The following is a 17434-nucleotide window of genomic DNA, read 5'->3' as shown; positions in this document are numbered from 1 at the left end:
CTTACAAACTTTCCTAATGAGTTAAAAGGTTCATTCAAAAATGTTTACCTCATCATATTCAAGTCAAGAACTATGCCTTTATGCATTAGCTTGAGGACACAACTTGAGAAAAAAACTATCAAAACCATCATTTACTGTAGTAACTTTATGCAGGTAACCACCATCATAAAACTACAAATACTGAATAATTATGGTATTTCTGAATAGCATTTGTTGCTACAGTATGATAGATTTGAGAGAAAAATAGATTGCTGAGTTCTCATGCTCTTAGGGAAAGGTCAAGATTTGGAATCAGAACGGGATTCAAATTCTACCTATTTCTACCATATCTGTGAGCCTGTTCTCCCGAAAGACATGTGATAGTTGTTAGGGCTAACTGAATTAATAAAGAAAAACAAAACTCCATAAAGTACTCTTTGTTGGTATGGGTATTTAATTGTTAGTCAATTTCTTTTTAGTAGTGTGATTAAAAAATCTGACAAGAATAACCTAGAGGAGAAAAAGTTTATTTTCAGGTCAGAGATTTCAGTCCATCATAGGCCAAATCCATTGCTCTAGGCATAAAGTCAGGTGAAATGCCATGACAGAAGAAAGCATCTCAGGACATGGCGGCATAGAAGCAGAAAGCAAGGGAAGAGCCAGGGGACAACACAATCCTCAAAGACTTGCCCCCAGTGACTCAGTTCCTCTAGCCACACCGCACCTGCCCATAGTTACTACCCAGCACAGTAGTCCTTTCAAATCATTAATCCATCAAATGAATTAATTCACCATTTAAGTTACATCTTTCAGAATCCAACCATGACTGTCAGGGTAACACATCTTATCTAAATTATAATATTGATATACACTCGGGAATCTTCATTAAGATTCTTTTTTTAGTTTTACCAATAAACACTAGGCAATATGTGGAAGAATACTGCATTTTCTCTAGAGACCAGATTATATGATACTTCAGTGGTAAAGCTGAATGATTATGGAGTGAGTGAGCCAGGATATCATTAGCACTGCACATTACTCATTCCTGAACCACTTGTCAATGACTTCATATAGGTTTTGGAAGCCTGTAGTATCAACAGAAAAGCATTCAGATTTCTACAGTGACAATCTTCAACAACTGAGATCATATGTTTATGGAAATATCAAGACCCTACCTATTTGCCTACATTTAGTTTTCTGTCATCACATTTTCTAGTTAAAAATCTGACAATGTCAGATACAAGAATGCTAAAAAAAGAATGATTAAGAAGCATCATTTTCTTCAATCATGTCAAATAACAGAAAAAGAATCCAGCCTTTGATTGCACATATAAAGTACATATACAGCAACGCACAGCAATTCATCTTAAACATTGTTAAATACAAAGAAATTAAGCATACTTTGAAATGTGCAACTAGAAATCATACTGGTCTTCAGGTTTAATGAAGTGCTTAGAAAAAATTTATTTTGTGCTTAGAAATTTTTTCTAAGGCATCACAAATTACATATCCAGACCATTCAATGGCAGCATATTTAATATTTGAAGAGAAGCCTTTAAATAAAACTTGAACACTAAAGATACTGCAAGTCTAATGAATTCACACAGAAAGAGAACCTTAAAATTGACGATTTTACAGAAATAATCTATTACAAAATGGCTGAATTATTCATTCTGAGTATTTATGGGTGTTCCTATTCTTGTTATACAACCCTCCAATAAACCCTCTACTTGATGTAAGGTGAAAACTATGTATTCCTCTTGCTGACTTCCACCTGAGAAATACCACAGAATAGCAGTCAAGAACAATAGAATATGAAGTTTATCTTTTAAAAAGCATAAAAATGTTAAAATTTTAAAACACCAAGCAGAAACTAACTACAAAATCAATTAATTTTCTGAACATAGGACAAAGATACTCTGAAAATATACAGGAGAAGATGTTTTTTCCTGAGTAGAAAGCAAACTTTATTTTATATCAAATTAAGCTTTGCACTTCCCAAGTATAAAATACCAAAGTTTTTCTATCTCAAATGAAAATCAGGAATGTCCACCTTTACATTAATAACAAAAAGAAAAAAAAAAAGAACAAAATCAAAATATTCAAGACAAGTCTCAACAATAATAATGTAAAATCTGGACTGAATGACTAAAATTTTAAATTATCAATATAGTTCAGTTTGACGGATTTCTCTTAGTAAACTTCAATTTGAAACAAAAAAGTACTATTTACCAACAGTAAATGTAACAGTGATACTGTTCATATTATCCAATTTGAGATGGCAAATTAAAAGATACAAACCATACAGTGACCAAAGGAATAACAACCAAAAAAGCAATTGACCTTATTAGGAATCAAGAGAATACCTACACTTATAAAAACTCCCCCAATCAGTAGCATATTCTGTATATGATGTGCAGAAAAGTATAATTAAAGCAAGGTAGTTTTTTATTAGTTCCATAATTTTTAAAATATGAGGAAATTTTGAACTATGTCTCTAAAAGACCACAGAATTATCACTGAAATATGTGTTTCTCAAGACAATGGGCAAAAAGTTCCCACTTATGGGAAATATGTTCTTTTTTTTTCACACAGTGAAACTGAGAAAAATCATACCAAATGAGATCTTTTTCTCTAATCTTAAATACCCCAATAATGCAAACTTTGGAAAATGTAATTTTTTCAATTCAGACTGAAACAGGTTGTTATTAAACAAACATGTACAAATCTTATTGCTTGGCACCAGATTTTTTTAAATTAAACATTAATTAAACAACCATAATGTTCTTAAATCATATTACAAACTTTTATACCTGCTTTTATTTTCTTAATGAAAACTGTTCAATCCAACAATCTGGATTGAACCCTGTAATACATAAGCAAGTCACAGTTCACATAAAAACAAATGATCAAACCTCAGTTTTTTTAAAATCATGATATTAAGATATCCACAAAAATTAACTAGGATTTATCAGTGGACAATGATGGACCCACAGAGCGTTGTCTTATAGCATTCTGTGAAAAGTCTTTGTTTGTTCCTTCTTTACTTTCAGCTTCCTCTTCTGAAACATCTTCTTCATCAGCCTCTTGTTCCTCCTCCACTTTTTTCAAAGGTTGAGAAAATTCTGGTAATGACTTTTCTTAAAGACAAGGACCAGAGAAATCAATATACAATAATTCATATGCCTGTGACTGCTTTAGCATTTATTTACATCTGGATTTCCAAAAGGAATAAATTATTAGGAAAACAGTGAAGATTATAAACACTAGTAGAAAAATCCATTTTACATGCCAAATTCTTTCTAATTACCCATCTATTTATAAACTGAACTGAAAGTAATCAATAGGCACTAATACTGTGAATGTGGAAATTTTAAGAAAATATACTGCATTAAATAGATCTTATATTAATTCACTATTAATATTTTGGTATATAAGCATACTAAAACTTCAACACTATCCTGTTTGGGTTCCGGGGGTGGGGGGTGGGGGGGAAATCAATCACAAATTTACAGTTAAAGATCATATTCTTTATGGGGTTGTGGCTCAGTGGTAGAGCGCTTACCTAGGATGTGTAAGGTGCTGGGTTAGATCCTCAGCACCACATTAAAATAAATAAAATAAAGGTATTGTGTACAACTACAACTAAATATATATATATATATATATATATATATATATATATATATATATTCTTTTTTTAAATCATATTCTTGTACATTTTGTAGACAAGATGTGCTTTCCCTTCCAAATGTGCTTTCCCTTCATCATCTTATTAAGGTATAATTACAAACAATAAAATATACACATTCAAGTGTACAGTTAATGAATATTTAAGTATGTACACATACACACTTGCTATTTGTTACAGAGCCAATTGCTAGTTAAGCTCAGAGCACACCACATTACTAAGATGAAATTGGGCCTCAGTTTTACTATGTTCACTCATCCTAGACTGCTGAGAATTCTAGGCAACCCAGAACCAGGGGGAGGATTAATAAGTAGAGCAAATAAGTAGAATCCTAGGCAACCAGAACCAGGGGGAGGATTATTAAGTAGAGCAAGAAATTCCTAATCATAAACAACCTATTATTTGGTCTGCCCTTTCTATGCTGGGTTAATAGACCATTGTGCTACATCACATCTTACATGGTTCCAGTAAGTACTACAGTTCATAACAGAGGTTTCCACCAAGAATGATACTGTCCCTCAAGGAACAATTTGTAATGTATGGAGATATCTCTGGTTGTCACACTTGGGGAGGGGAGCTGGGCAGGGAAATTAGCAACTACAGAGATACTGTTGAACATCCAACAATGTACAAAAGGTAGTCCATCACAATTAAAAATCATCTGCTCAAAGTGGAAAAGTACTGTCAAGCTTGAGAAACCATGGTTTACAGCCACTCTTCCAAGCAAGCTCTTTACAAGTGGAATGCACCAGGATTTCTCTAAAAGTTAGGTGAGTATGGAAGAAAGTGGGTTTCCTTCTTCCTCCATGATTGTGAGTGATGGCTTTCTTTGATCATCTTGTGCTACTTACTACAAAGAACCAAGCTGAGACTGGAACAAGATATGGAGAATTGAACTACTAAGAAACACACAGCACCTTAATAACATCATCTGGGTCCCAAGGATCCAGTCAATTCTGTCCTTGGACTTTCTTGCTACATGACCAATAGGTATACTGAGTGGCTTTTTTTTTCCCCCTGAGCAACTCAAAATCTTAGACAAACACTTACACTGGAAAACAACTCAAATCACGTGGCATTCTCCAGAAGGGGCATCATCACATTAAAGTCTAGATTAATATTTATCAATTATCTCAATAAAGGAAAACAAATTACCTAAGCCTATGCACAGTGAAGATTAAGCACTTATTATGCATCATCAGGATAATGTATCCCAAACCTATCTTTTTAAATGATTTGAAAAGATATTTAGAAAACCCATTACTTTATACTTTTTAATCTCTCCAGATTAAAATATATTTTAAGGCATAAGTTTTTCTAATAACTTTTTACTATGGACATTAGTAGAAAAAAAACTTAAATAGTTTGATATGAATTAGTTGTCATTTTTTTAAATTTCTAAAAAATTATTTTCCTTGTAACTTCCTAAAAGTATCATCTCTGCCATTTCCTTTGGTTCATCTCAGAAAATTTTTAAAATTACACCTATTCAGTATACTGTCCTCTTGAGAACACTTACCTCCTTAAATGTATACCAAGTACATATCTCACAGTTTATTCCATAGAGGGGAGCCTACCAGAGTCACTATTTTTTTTAAAGAGTTTGTATGTCAATACAAGTTCTTTCATGGGCAAGGACCTACACAGCTTCCTATTGGTAGCCATTTTCTGCAAGACAGAATTTTTCAAAGAGTAGTCTTCAGACCAGCAGCATTAACTTCTCCGAGAATTTATCAGAAATACAAATTCCCAGCTTCATCACAGAACTTGATTCCAAAAACCAGGGCAGGGACCAACAATCTTTTTAAACAAGTTCTCCCGGTGAGTATATGCCTTCAAGTTTGCTCCAATTGATAAAACAACTCTGACTCCAATACTTATGGTCCCAGATACAGAAATTAATCTATGCAGACTACCAGAGCACTCTGTCAGCAGATGACTTTGATGGGGATGAGAATCTGGCAACTGTCCCAAAAATGATTCAGTCTACGTAATATGATTCAGCATGAACTTTGGTACATTTATGGGATCTAAGGTCAGTTGCACCCTATCTACCTACAGATTTTCTAACAGCTGTCAGAATAAAAATAGAGAATAGTAATCAATAAAACTAATAATAGAATTGGTGAATGAACATATTATATTCATTTCACTTCAAAAACCTTAAACCTGACAATGAATTTATCTTTTTAAATAATCTGTGCTTAACATTTCCCCCTGCAGATCAGAAGTCCCTGGCATATAAAATTATTATTTCTTCCATAACTGCCCCTTTCACTGTCAATACAACTATGTACAAAGGATAGGTACATCACTGTAAATGAAATATCCACTGATTTCATTTCAGGAGTTTTGACCTCAATAAATCCTAAGTCAAAAAGGCAGCAACATGCAGGCAATACCATGATGGTCACAAGTTTGATTTAAGTCTGCACTCACCTCTGTCATTTCTGTGTGACTTTGGGGGAAATCTTTCATCTCTCTGAACCTTATTTTCCTCAACCAAAAAATGGGAACCATATCACCTGAACAGTCAACTACAAAGTTGCTGAAAAGCCAATAGATAACAAAGTCCAAGTTCTTTACTAACTGAAAGTATGAGGGCTTCGACCACCAGCAAAATTTTCCAAGATCAAAAATAAAAGATTAAGAAGTATTTGTATTACAACAGGCAGCAAGAAATATTTTGAATAATATAAATTCATTTTACAATATAGTTCAGGTCAATGCCCATCCAAATCAGCTACAGGAACTGCATTTTCCAATATTCTACCAAAAGAATGAAATTTGGCTGAAACAAAGAAAAATCTTCAAATATGGTCACTATCGTAATGAATGACTTTAACAGTGAAGTATATTCACCTAAAAATTGAATTTGGACTCAGGTATACTGAAACAGATCCATGAGTAACATGAAGTATTCAAATACACTGATATCAGATCAATGTCATTAAATAGCTACAAGCTAAATGCAATATTGAAATTCTCTGAGTCAAGAAAATAACAATGTTCTAAATCACACTCTCACACGAAGTACACATTTCCTCCCCCTTCATTTATACCACAACTGATAGAGACCACGTAGGAACTTAGGGACCAAACTTAGGAACCAAAGCTGACCAGGAACCTATTAAGTGTGTAATTGTGTTTACAGGAACAAATGGAATTATAGTGAATACAAATATAAACATTTTAGGGCTGGGGATATAGCTCAGAGGTAAAGAGTGTTTATTAGCATGTGCTAGGCCCTGGATTTGCACAGCAAAAAATAAACAAACAAACAAAAAAATGTTAAAATATACTTACTTAAAGGGTATGGCTGTGGTTTGTGCCGTTTTGAAGGACAAAGGCAATCTGCCACAAATATCATACACTGTAAAAATAAAAATAGAATCATAACATATAATACAACTAATGCAAATGTATCATTTTAAAATATTTTCTTTTTAGTGCTCTAAAAATGAAGTACTCACAAGTCCTAATAACAGTCCTGAAAGCAGAGTTGCTAAAGCAAAAAGTGTGTAAGATCCCCAAACTGGTAACCCAAGGTCTTCAATAAAATAGTTGTGGCAAGTCTGAAATCAAAAGGAAAAAAAAAAAAAAATGAACTAAAAATTGTTTGTTTAAAAACATGACAGTTTACAATAGAAATATTTTAATACATACCCTGATGTACATAGACAGCCGAAAGAGTGCTGACATACTACTCATCCTAAAATTTAAAAAAAAAGAGATTCGAAAACTGAGTAAGATACACAACATTGTCTATATTTTCTATTTCTACTCCATAATTTCCCAACAACAGATATTACTGCTACTGTAAAGTAATCACTCACTCACTCTCTTTGTGACTGTAATAAGGTTTTTTGCTCAGAAAAAGTAAGTTTCTAAATTGCTGTCATCATCTAATCATCTCATAAACAAAATACTTGGTAATTTCGTTTTTTTTCTATTTATAATTTTGATGATGGCTTTTACTTTTCCTTTTTTCTTCCCCCAGTATTAGGGATTAAACCCGGGGCCTTGCATATGCCTAGGTAATAAGCACTCTAATGCTGCACTACATCCCCTATCCCTTTTTCTTTTGAGACAGGGTCTCACTAAACTGCTGAGGCTGGTCCCAAACTTGTGATCCTCCTGTCTTAGCCTCCCAAGTAGCAGGGATTACAGGTGTGCACAACTGCTTCCAGTTCAATATTCACTTTTAACTTTCATCTGATGGTTTCTCAAAATACTGACCAACTGACTCTGAGCTCTATTAAATCAGATGGAAATGGCAATTCTTATTCACCCTTAAAATACTTCAAAACATGAGCACAGAACAACGGGAACACTTGTTAAGATGATTTTTCCCAATTAAAAATCACCTCTCTCCAGGGATGTAACACAGTGGCAGACTACTTGCCCAGCACATACAAGACCCTGGATTTTATCCCCAGCACCTCCAAAACAAAATTACTTCTCTTATTATATCAAAAATTAAAATTTATAATAGCACAGTTTGACAACTTCCAATGATACATAAATGACTATGTAAGAAATCATCATAAGTAAAAATAATTATTTTTACATAATTAAATGCAGGTAGTTTAGATGGGCAGTTTAAAAAAAAAATGCTTCAAAAAGAAGGGTTTGTGGGTTTCCAAAAATATTCCCTCTAGCAAAAAGCAGAAGTTGGTGTTGCCAAGGGCTTTTTCACACACAAGTGAAAGGATGGCTTAATTCAATGCCAGTTGAAACTGCCAACCTTACACTTGCAGTGCCCCCTGTACGCAGTCTCCAAATAATAAAGGCACAGCCTGCTACCTTTAGGATTCAACAGAAACTTCCAAACAACTGCTTTTTCTACCAGAAAAAGGTAAGATTCACTTAAGAAGTTTAAAGAACAAAAATCAGTTACTAAGTTCCATTGTTTAATAGGCCAAGTGGGAAGCTAGGTGTAGCAGTGCAGGCCTATAACCCCAGAGACTTGGGAGGCTAAGACAGGAGGATCACAAGTTCGAGGCTAACTTTAGCAATTTAGCAAGACTCAGTCTCAAAATAAAAATAAAATCAGTTGGGGATTAGCTTAGTGGCAGACAGCCCCTGGGTTCAATCCCCAATATGGGGGGAAAAATACACAAGCACAAATAACAAGGAGCTAAAATTTCTGTGTGACCTCACGGTTGTCTGCACTAATTAAACTATATCAGGAATACTAGGTTCCATAATTGCACTGGACATGGTGGTTCAGTGAGAAGTTCTGACAACTAAAGAATAATCTGGCCAGGTGTCATGGTACATGCCTATAATTCCAGCAGCTCAGGAAACTGACAGGAGGATCTTGAGTTCAAAGCCAGCCTCAGCAAAAAGCAAGGTGCTAAGCAACTCAGTGAGACTCTATCTCTAAATAAAATACAGAATAGGGGTGGGGATGTGACTCAGTGGTTGAATGCCCCTGAGTTCAATCCCCAATAGCACCCCCCCACCAAAAAAGAATAATTTGGAAGCACAAAAGGAAAAGACACACTTCAATTTCAAAATACTGCTTAGAGTAGACCTTTCCCCCACTCCCAGAACCCAAAGCATTTTTTCTCTGATGGTTGGTGATCCAATACCCCATCTCCCAAGAGCAAGTATGTTGAGGAGACCAGAATAAGAAGAGAACACGATGACCTCCACAAACCTCACCATTCCCAAGTCTCTCGAATGACCAGTGAGGCCTTGTACTCCAACAATGTAGTAAGAAATATGCTTGCCACTCCCAATCCTAACTGGTATCTATCTCCCAACTAAATTTTAGCTCAGGGATTAATCATACCATTAGTTATTGTTCAAACAACTATTTATACAAATCAGATGGGCAGAATAATCAAGAAATTTAAAGATAAAATATGTAGGTAAATGTTTGAGTCTTTCAAATTACCACATGTCCAATTACACTGTCCAGTCTTTGGGGCACTATTAAGTTTTTAATGACACATATCAATCTAAGCATCTAAAAATATTTCTTAAAAAGGACTAAGCTTAATTTTGCAGAATAGCTCCACCTAGTTTAATAAGCACCAAGGTTATTTGTTTGATTTACAAGATCTAAGTAAAAATATCAAATACATAATGAATCTAAATATGCCTTAAGAGTCCAAGAAACAAACTATGTACTTATATTTATTTATATGAAATATAATTATCTCTTTCAATTAATTCTGAAGTAAATAAGAGAAAAATCCCTTGTACTTACAGAACAGAACCTGGACCAAACCATGATGAAACAGGTTCAATATTCTTCCACTCTTTTTCGCTTATAAAGTTGATGAAGTCCTTCTTAGTCCTTGGACCCTGATAGCGCCTAAATTCACCATCTTTACAACTAAAGATCAGGATTAAATATTAGTAGCAAAAGGAAATAAATTTTGTATGTTTCCACTATTTCCTCACCTTATTTTAATCAATCCTAATATTCAAAAGCATTAGCAATGCAGAAGCAGCATATTAAATTATTACTGATATCACAGCCCAAATACAACCATAAACCTTAAGATTTTGTTATTACTCTTCCAAGTATGAAAGTTATTATGAAGCACAGTAAGCAGAAAAATCTTAGAAAATTATTTTTATTTTAAAGGAATTGCCATATAAAAAGTTACTAAAATAGTGCCTAAAACATAAAAATTATTAGCTATTTTTAAACTGTAAGTTTAAAGTTTTTTTTTTTTTTTTTTTTTTTGTTTCCCCTGGTATTTTCCATCATGGTCATCATTTCTGCCATCCTGTTTTAAATTACAGAGAGCATCTGGGACAGTGTTTTCCTCCCAGGGACTTCAGTGATTCTACTTAAAGGCAATTTTGCACTGGTCCTTCCATCTACATCCTCCTTCCCATTCCCAATGTATGTATGGTATTCTGTCAAATAGTCCTAAATGTTCTCCAGTCTTAATGCACCCTCAAGTGCAAAAACTCAATAGTTCCCCACTACCTACCACAGGGTTAAGAGATTCTTTATCCATCCAGATAAAAAGACCACAAAGAAGCTCCCACTCAAAAACACAAAAGTTTTAATAGAAAGCAAACTGTTCTTTGAAGGATGGGTAAGATTGCAACAGGCAGAAATTAGAGAAAAAGGCAAGGTAAATGCCATGGCTAAGAGAAAAAGGGCAGGAAATTCCAGACCAGTTCAGGGGTATTGAGAAGTAAAAAAGAAATAGGAATACTGATTATAGCCAATTAAGGGGCATGTGAGGAAAAGAAATGAGTGAAAAGGGAGGGACAGAAGTACTTATGGGATACAGAAAAAAAGAAATTTAAATAGATACAAAGGGAGGATGGCTGACTTTAAAAAAAAAAAAAGTTTAAAAAAAATGGACAAGGAAAAACAAGATACAGACATACACAAGGAACTTCCCATTTGTTTTTCTATTGTTGTTCCTTTTTGCAGAACTGGGGATTGAACCCAGGGGTGCTCTACTACTTACTACATCTCTAACCCTTTTTATTTTTTATATCGAGACAGGGTCTTGCAAAATGCTGATTCGCCTGTCTTAGTCTCCTGAGTCACTGGGATTATAAGCACGCACCACCACACCCAACAGAATTGCCACCTTGTCTTCGAAATTTTAAATGAGAAGTACCTCTTAATATTTAGCCGACCACCTAAACGACATTAAGGTACAGAGTAGGTAGATTTGAGATTTCCCATCTCCAGATTAGAATATCAATAAAATCAAACTAAAAGACCTGATATTGCAGACTATACTGTCTTGTTCCTTCTGACTTAACACTACCCTATCACCCACTACTTTCCCCCCAAGTTTAGCTACTTTTTTAAAATAACACACTCCTGTTTATGAGAACGTCCATAGAATGAAATGCTTACCCTGCACTCTTGACAATTCTACTTCCAAGATTTCATTTAAACTCCGTGTTCTCCAGGAACTGCTCCAGCAAACAGCAAGTTCTCCCTTTCACCCTATTTCCCAAAGGATTTACTAGCACTCTGGTCTTACAATCATTTCCTGTGCTGAACAGGATCACAAAATTTCACATGAGCATCATGTTCCAAACAATTCCAAATCTCTGACAACAAGGACTGCTTCATGGATCATTTGTCTGTCTAAAGGAACTTAGGGTATGATAAAAGCAAAATAAGCTAAAATACTTGCTGAATGAGATTACCTCAGCTCTTCAAAAATGATCCAAGAGAGAGGCCTACTATTCTGATTACACTATAATGCATCCTTCTCAATAACTGAGAATCTTCAAATACTTACTGATAAATAGTAGGAAGAGCAGTTATGATAAACCGTCCACTCAGTCCTACAAATGATAAAGAACATACAGCGGGTTTTATATTGGACAATCACTAAGGATAAGGTGACTCTAAATTATTTAAATACTATTACGAATATGGAAATCATGCCTAATATAAATTATGCACTTAAAGCAACTTTAGAAAACACATTACTGCATAATAGCTCAATTTAAAAGTTTGTCAAGCTTGAATATTGAAGACATTTGTGTAAGCAATTGGTCAATTACACTAATGTATGATTAAAACTACTAATGATGAGTCCAGGGAAAATACAATGTCTTAGGTCTCAGATCAAATCACACCTGATACTTGCGAAAAAAGGCAGTTGATATTTTTGATAAAAATGGAAAACTATGACTCTTTCATAAGACAGGCAATAACAATTACAGATAACATTTGCTATTAACCATGTGTCAAGCACTGCCAAGAATTAACCTGTTTTCTTATCTGTACTATGGTATATTACATATCTCAAAAGACTGTGTGATTAAACCAGAAATACAACTCTTGAGAGCTGCAGTAGGTAAATTATCAATAAATTAATAAGTTATCCTATTATTGCCATTTGGGACAGCACAACCAGGAACACAGGTTTATTGTGACCACCAAGAATAAGATTGAGGCTGGTCAAAACAGAAGCATCAAGGATGAGATCCACCTCTTGTGCAGGGGACCAAGACAAGAGTGTATTTGGCTCTACTACCTTAGGACTTTGTAACTAACAGCCCACATTCTCAAATCATATGTATTAAATCTGAAATTCAATTTTAGAGTCAAATCAGAGAATGTGACTTTGACTTTGAAAGAAACATGCCCTTATTTTGAAGCTTGGTAAACTGCAAATGATGGCTTGGCCAATGTCTACTTGGACCACGGTGTTCTAAGACTTCTCAAAGAAATCTTACATGCTAGTAGAATGGAACACAAAAAAGATAAGAGAAAATTATATGGGCAGGAATAGGGAGAGAAAGATATCTCAAAAGTCCCTTAGAGCAACAAACAAGGAATGAGTTGTACACACAACCAGTCAATCTGCTTTTTGCAGTCACTGCATGCTGAGCCCCCAACAGAGAGATAAGTCAAGTGGGTTTTAACTAGCTGTGGACTAATTTAACTAGATGCAGAACATTGTTTTCAAAATGTAATGAAAGGTTAAGAGCATCTAATGTGGAAAATAGAATAGATTTCAACACAAGTGGCAAAAAAAACAAAACCAACCAGACTTACTGTACCTGTCTGCTCTGTGACATCTACTTTTGCAACATTAACCTCAAGATCTTCTCCCCATTCAGCAAAACTTTCCCATTCTGGTTGAAGATTTTGACAAGCAGGACACCACGGTGCATAACTAAAATATAGTTTAAAAACAAAAACTTAAGTGCTCTCATGATCACTCATGTTTGGATTGAAAAAAATTATGAAAAATACTTTAAACATAAAATTCATGAAGAATATTTTATACTAAAAACTGAAAATAACAAAGTAGTTAATTTTATGCATATGAAAACAGTTCTGTGGGCCTAACAATCTGGATACTAAGAAATATGAATTAAGGATCATAACCTTCCATAATAAAGCAACCCTGAGAATAAATTTTTAAAGACACAAGGGCTTTTTCACATGAATAACAACTCTTCAAAAACCCTTGGATTTTTCTACTACAATATAGCCACCAGAAAGCTAGAGACTTTTTTTTTTTTTAAGTTTACCATTTTAACAATTTTATAGTGCAGAGTCAAATGCAAGGTGTTGGAAAAATAGAAAGTACTTTGGGCTATGGTGAATGAGGAAACACAAGTTCCAACTTAAGGCAGCTACTACTATGCAGCAGGATTGCCACAGAGATAGCTGTTCCAGGAAGAAAGGCTAATCAAATTAAAAGGAGCTAGACACCTGTGTTTTTATGTAAAAATATTATTTCAAAACCTAATCCCCAAATACTAAGCAGACTAAGCAAATATTTTTTGACCACCATTTTCCAGGACCCTGGTTTTACAAATTCTATGGCCAACCAGACTAGCATTTTAATGGCATTCATAATCTTCCCAGGTCCTAATTTCTCCCTAGAATTTTGCTTTTCTATTTTATTGTAGATTGCAATTTGCCTCAGCTTATGGAACCAGAACAAATGAAGCCTATACATGTTTAAAAACAAAAATACAGTGTCTGTATTCATGTTTTCTTGATTGTTTTAGGAAAAATTCCCAAAATAAGCACTGTAGAATAAAACAAACTAGTATTTTATATATATATCAAACTCCTTAACAGTAAGTTATAATGAAAACGTCTGTATAACAACTTCTGATCAGAAATAGAGTAAATGAAAATAATTTACTTGTAATTAAAAGCAGACTATTAAATCCTATTTATTTATTTATTTTGGTACCAAGGACTGAACCTAGGGGCACTCAACCACTGGGCCACAATCCCCAGCCTTTCCTTATTTTGAGACAATGTCTCACTAGGTTGCTGAGGCTAACTTGTGATCTTCTTGCTTCAGCCTCTTGAGGGGCTAGGATGACAGGTGTGTGCCACCTTGTCCAGCAATCCTTTCTTTTTTCCAATGTGTTGCATCCTGTGTTTTTTTAAAGACTTCTTGAACCTTAGGATCTTTAGCCAAGGATAAAGAAGGAAAACACTATCCTATAATTTCTAATAGATGCTCTAATTTGAATTTAGCTCATCATCAATGAATTTGTTCATTATTTTCTCCTTAATACCTCTTCTGATGCTATATTTACAGTTAGACCAAATGAATTAAAAATGTCCTGAAGTAATATTTGACTGTATTTTGCATATAAACTCATAATCACTACTGCTTAACATATTGTTTAACATTAAATATTTTACAGGCCCAAATCTAAAACAAGCTACTGATGGAAAAAACAAATGCTGCCATTGGTTATACTTCCTCTCCTCCACAGCTTCAACAGTGCCTGATAACTCCTTCAACCATGTTGCAGATTATATGCATACTAAATACTTTCCCTATCTTATTTTTGTTCTTATTTTTTATGATTCAAAAGTTACTGACTCTGTCTTCTCCAATGTCCTTTCCGGATGTCCACCCCCACTTGTCTCCTTAACTGGTAACTCTTCATCCATGATCCAGGAAAATATCTAAGCCTTGTTAAAGAAGCAGGTGTTCTAACAATTACTGCATGTTTTTGGAGGTCCAAAGAAAGCCAGTATAGCAATATCTGGACAGGCCAATTAAGGTACTTAGGCATCTGTTTCTCTTCTGTATAATGGGATAATACTAACTATCATTAGGAAATTAAATATGATAATGTATTTAAAGGTGCTTAGTAGTGTCCAGTATACAGACAATATTCAAACAATAATGATGCTTTGGGCCAGAATTAGCTATACCACTGAAATCATATCACCATCATCAAAAAATTTAGCATCTAAAACAAAGACAGTTATTTCCTACAGCAGCAGAAAGGACTTGAAAGTAGAACCACCACACAAGACACATGAATTCGTTCAAACTACCGCAAGCTAGCGCTCTTAAAAGAGTTTATAATAATCCCAGTAATAATTTTATCTTTCAATGCAATATCACTTACAAAGGTCTAGGAGTCACAACTCAAGGATTCACTACATTTCGAATGCACAATGAAAAAAATGACTTGCAGAAAGAGAATGTGTGAAGGAGGGCACGAATATTTTAAAATAACCTTATTTCAACTTAGCATATGAAACAAAAGTCCCAAATTCCAACACACAAATGGATAATTCTTGAGGATAAACATAAAGCCAGAGATTGTGCTCAATATCCTCTTCTGCGAAGCTTAGCGAAAATAAGTCTAAACGCCCATCTGTAAAGGATCATTCTAAAACAATATTATACGGGAACAAGTCTGAGGCCACCTCCACCCCATCCAGTCCGAATCCCAATCTCAAAGCCAGGAAGAAAAGTTAAGAGCACAAGTCCTTTGGCGCACCACAGCACTAGAAACACGGGAAAAAAGAAACACGGGAGCAGAGCGCAGAAGAAACTTAATATTCCCAGGTAGGAAACCAGGAGGAGTGCGACCAAGTCAGCGGCAGCTCCCGGGAGGAGCTGGGGATCCTGAGGAGTTGGGGCGCCACTCGGCGACTAGAAGGCGAAGTCCGGGAAAAGCTGCGGCCTGCCAGAGGAAGAGGGAATGAGGTCGGGTGTGCGGGATCGGAGGGACCCCGGCCGGCGTCGCGGGACAAACGTTCCACACTCACAATTCTATCATCCACTCTCCTTCCAGCAACTCCCTCCAGTTCTCGTCCGTGATGACACGCACGTCACTCCGCCGCCCGTGGATCCACGGAAGCCCCCAAAGCAACAGCACCAACACTGTCAGAGGAATCACCAGACGCCCGGAGGGCGCCATGACCGCCTCTCGCCCACCCCTCGGACAGCTCCGCAGCCCCGCCTCCCCGCAGCAGTTCCCACTTCCGCTCTGGCCTGCAGCTCCGCTCATGCGCAGGGCGGCGCGGCGAAGCGCGCGAGCCCAGGGCATACTCACTGCGCATGACCAGTTCTCCGGGTGGGTGGTGGAGGAGGGAGAGAGGAAAGCGCGCCGGCCGTAGTGCGCATGACAGAAAGGCGGTGCCTTTTCCCTCCACCGTACCTACGCCCCTGTCTCCCGCGGTGTGGCGCGACCAGGCCCCGGAAAATCCCGAAATGGGGCTAGAGGCGCAGTGGGGCAGGGCTTTACGGAACAACGCTGGCGCCAAAACCGTGGCGCCAGATGGTTGTCAATCTGACTGTTAAGTTTGTACTAAGGCAGTTCCCAATTAAATGTACCTCATGGTTTTTATTTCTTTCTTTGAAAATTTTTGTAATAAAGTTAACAGATGTTGATAGGAGTCAAAATATTGATTTACCTTTCTGAGGGATAATACAATGAGAAGGTGCAGAAGGAATATTATGGAGTACTCTTTCTGTTATCTAAAGCATGATCCTTGTCCCCATTACCAGTCCAAAAAGGAGGACAAGGTTTGAGGGGAAAAAAAAGTTTTTTTTTTTGTTTTGCTGGCGAAACACAGTGAACTCCTGTGCCAGAGGCTGTGATCCCCTCTGCCTGCGGGAGCCCAGGGCTTTAAAGAGCAACATTTAAGGGCTGGGATCCAAATATTATTGTTACCGCTGTTGACCGGTGAGGAGTCCTTGCTTCCCCAATATTGAAGAATAACACCAAAGAAGCACGTGGAGGCAAGGTCAGAGTAGAAATTAGAAGTTTATTAAAGGACAGCAGAAAAGACTTCTCCCGGAGGAAGAAGGGGACCCAAGAGGTGGAATCCGTGGAAGGGCTGTTGTCTCCCCTTTTTATAGTTCTTTCAGTAATGGAATGTAGGTGGGAAGGCCGGAGGGGTGGGAAACAGGTGGGCCAAAGAAGTAGTCTGAGCAGGAAGGACTTCATTAACACTTCTTTGGGATGGACTTTGGCCTAGGGCCTTTTCAGGACTTCATTAACATTCCATGAGTTGTCCAG

The 17434-nt window shown here is 36.2% G+C and overlaps 1 protein-coding gene and 1 non-coding gene across 8 annotated transcripts in view; both read right to left on the bottom strand.

Annotated features, from left to right (window-relative positions):
• Window positions 1-16390, bottom strand: part of Tmx1 (thioredoxin related transmembrane protein 1) — a 66025-nt gene extending 49635 nt beyond the window's left edge. For 4 of the 7 annotated variants that reach the window (XR_011706615.1, XR_011706616.1, XM_071607906.1 and 1 more), the window contains exons 1-7: window positions 16179-16389; window positions 13190-13305; window positions 11917-11962; window positions 9891-10019; window positions 7337-7382; window positions 7144-7245; window positions 6977-7043 (exon numbers count right to left, since the gene is read on the bottom strand). Coding sequence is in view for 3 of the 7 variants with exons in the window: in XM_071607906.1 (XP_071464007.1) it covers window positions 6977-7043; window positions 7144-7245; window positions 7337-7382; window positions 9891-10019; window positions 11917-11962; window positions 13190-13305; window positions 16179-16330 (658 nt within the window). In the remaining 4 variants the exon portion in view is untranslated. Of the gene's footprint in view, window positions 1-490; window positions 3120-6976; window positions 7044-7143; window positions 7246-7336; window positions 7383-9890; window positions 10020-11916; window positions 11963-13189; window positions 13306-16178 lie in introns of those variants that run through there. The other 3 variants (XR_011706613.1, XR_011706614.1, XM_027929725.2) reach the window with 2 other exon arrangements.
• On the bottom strand, window positions 12927-13061 carry LOC114088317 (small nucleolar RNA SNORA70). The gene has a single exon (XR_003581974.2). It is a non-coding gene; the product is annotated as a small nucleolar RNA SNORA70 (small nucleolar RNA).
• Window positions 16391-17434: the final 1044 nt, after the last annotated feature.

This window comes from Marmota flaviventris, chromosome 2, assembly GCF_047511675.1.
Source record: "Marmota flaviventris isolate mMarFla1 chromosome 2, mMarFla1.hap1, whole genome shotgun sequence".
In the NCBI taxonomy this organism is placed as follows: domain Eukaryota; kingdom Metazoa; phylum Chordata; class Mammalia; order Rodentia; family Sciuridae; genus Marmota; species Marmota flaviventris.
The sequence above is the reverse complement of the archived record's forward strand: the minus strand, read 5'-3'. Positions and strand labels throughout refer to the sequence as shown.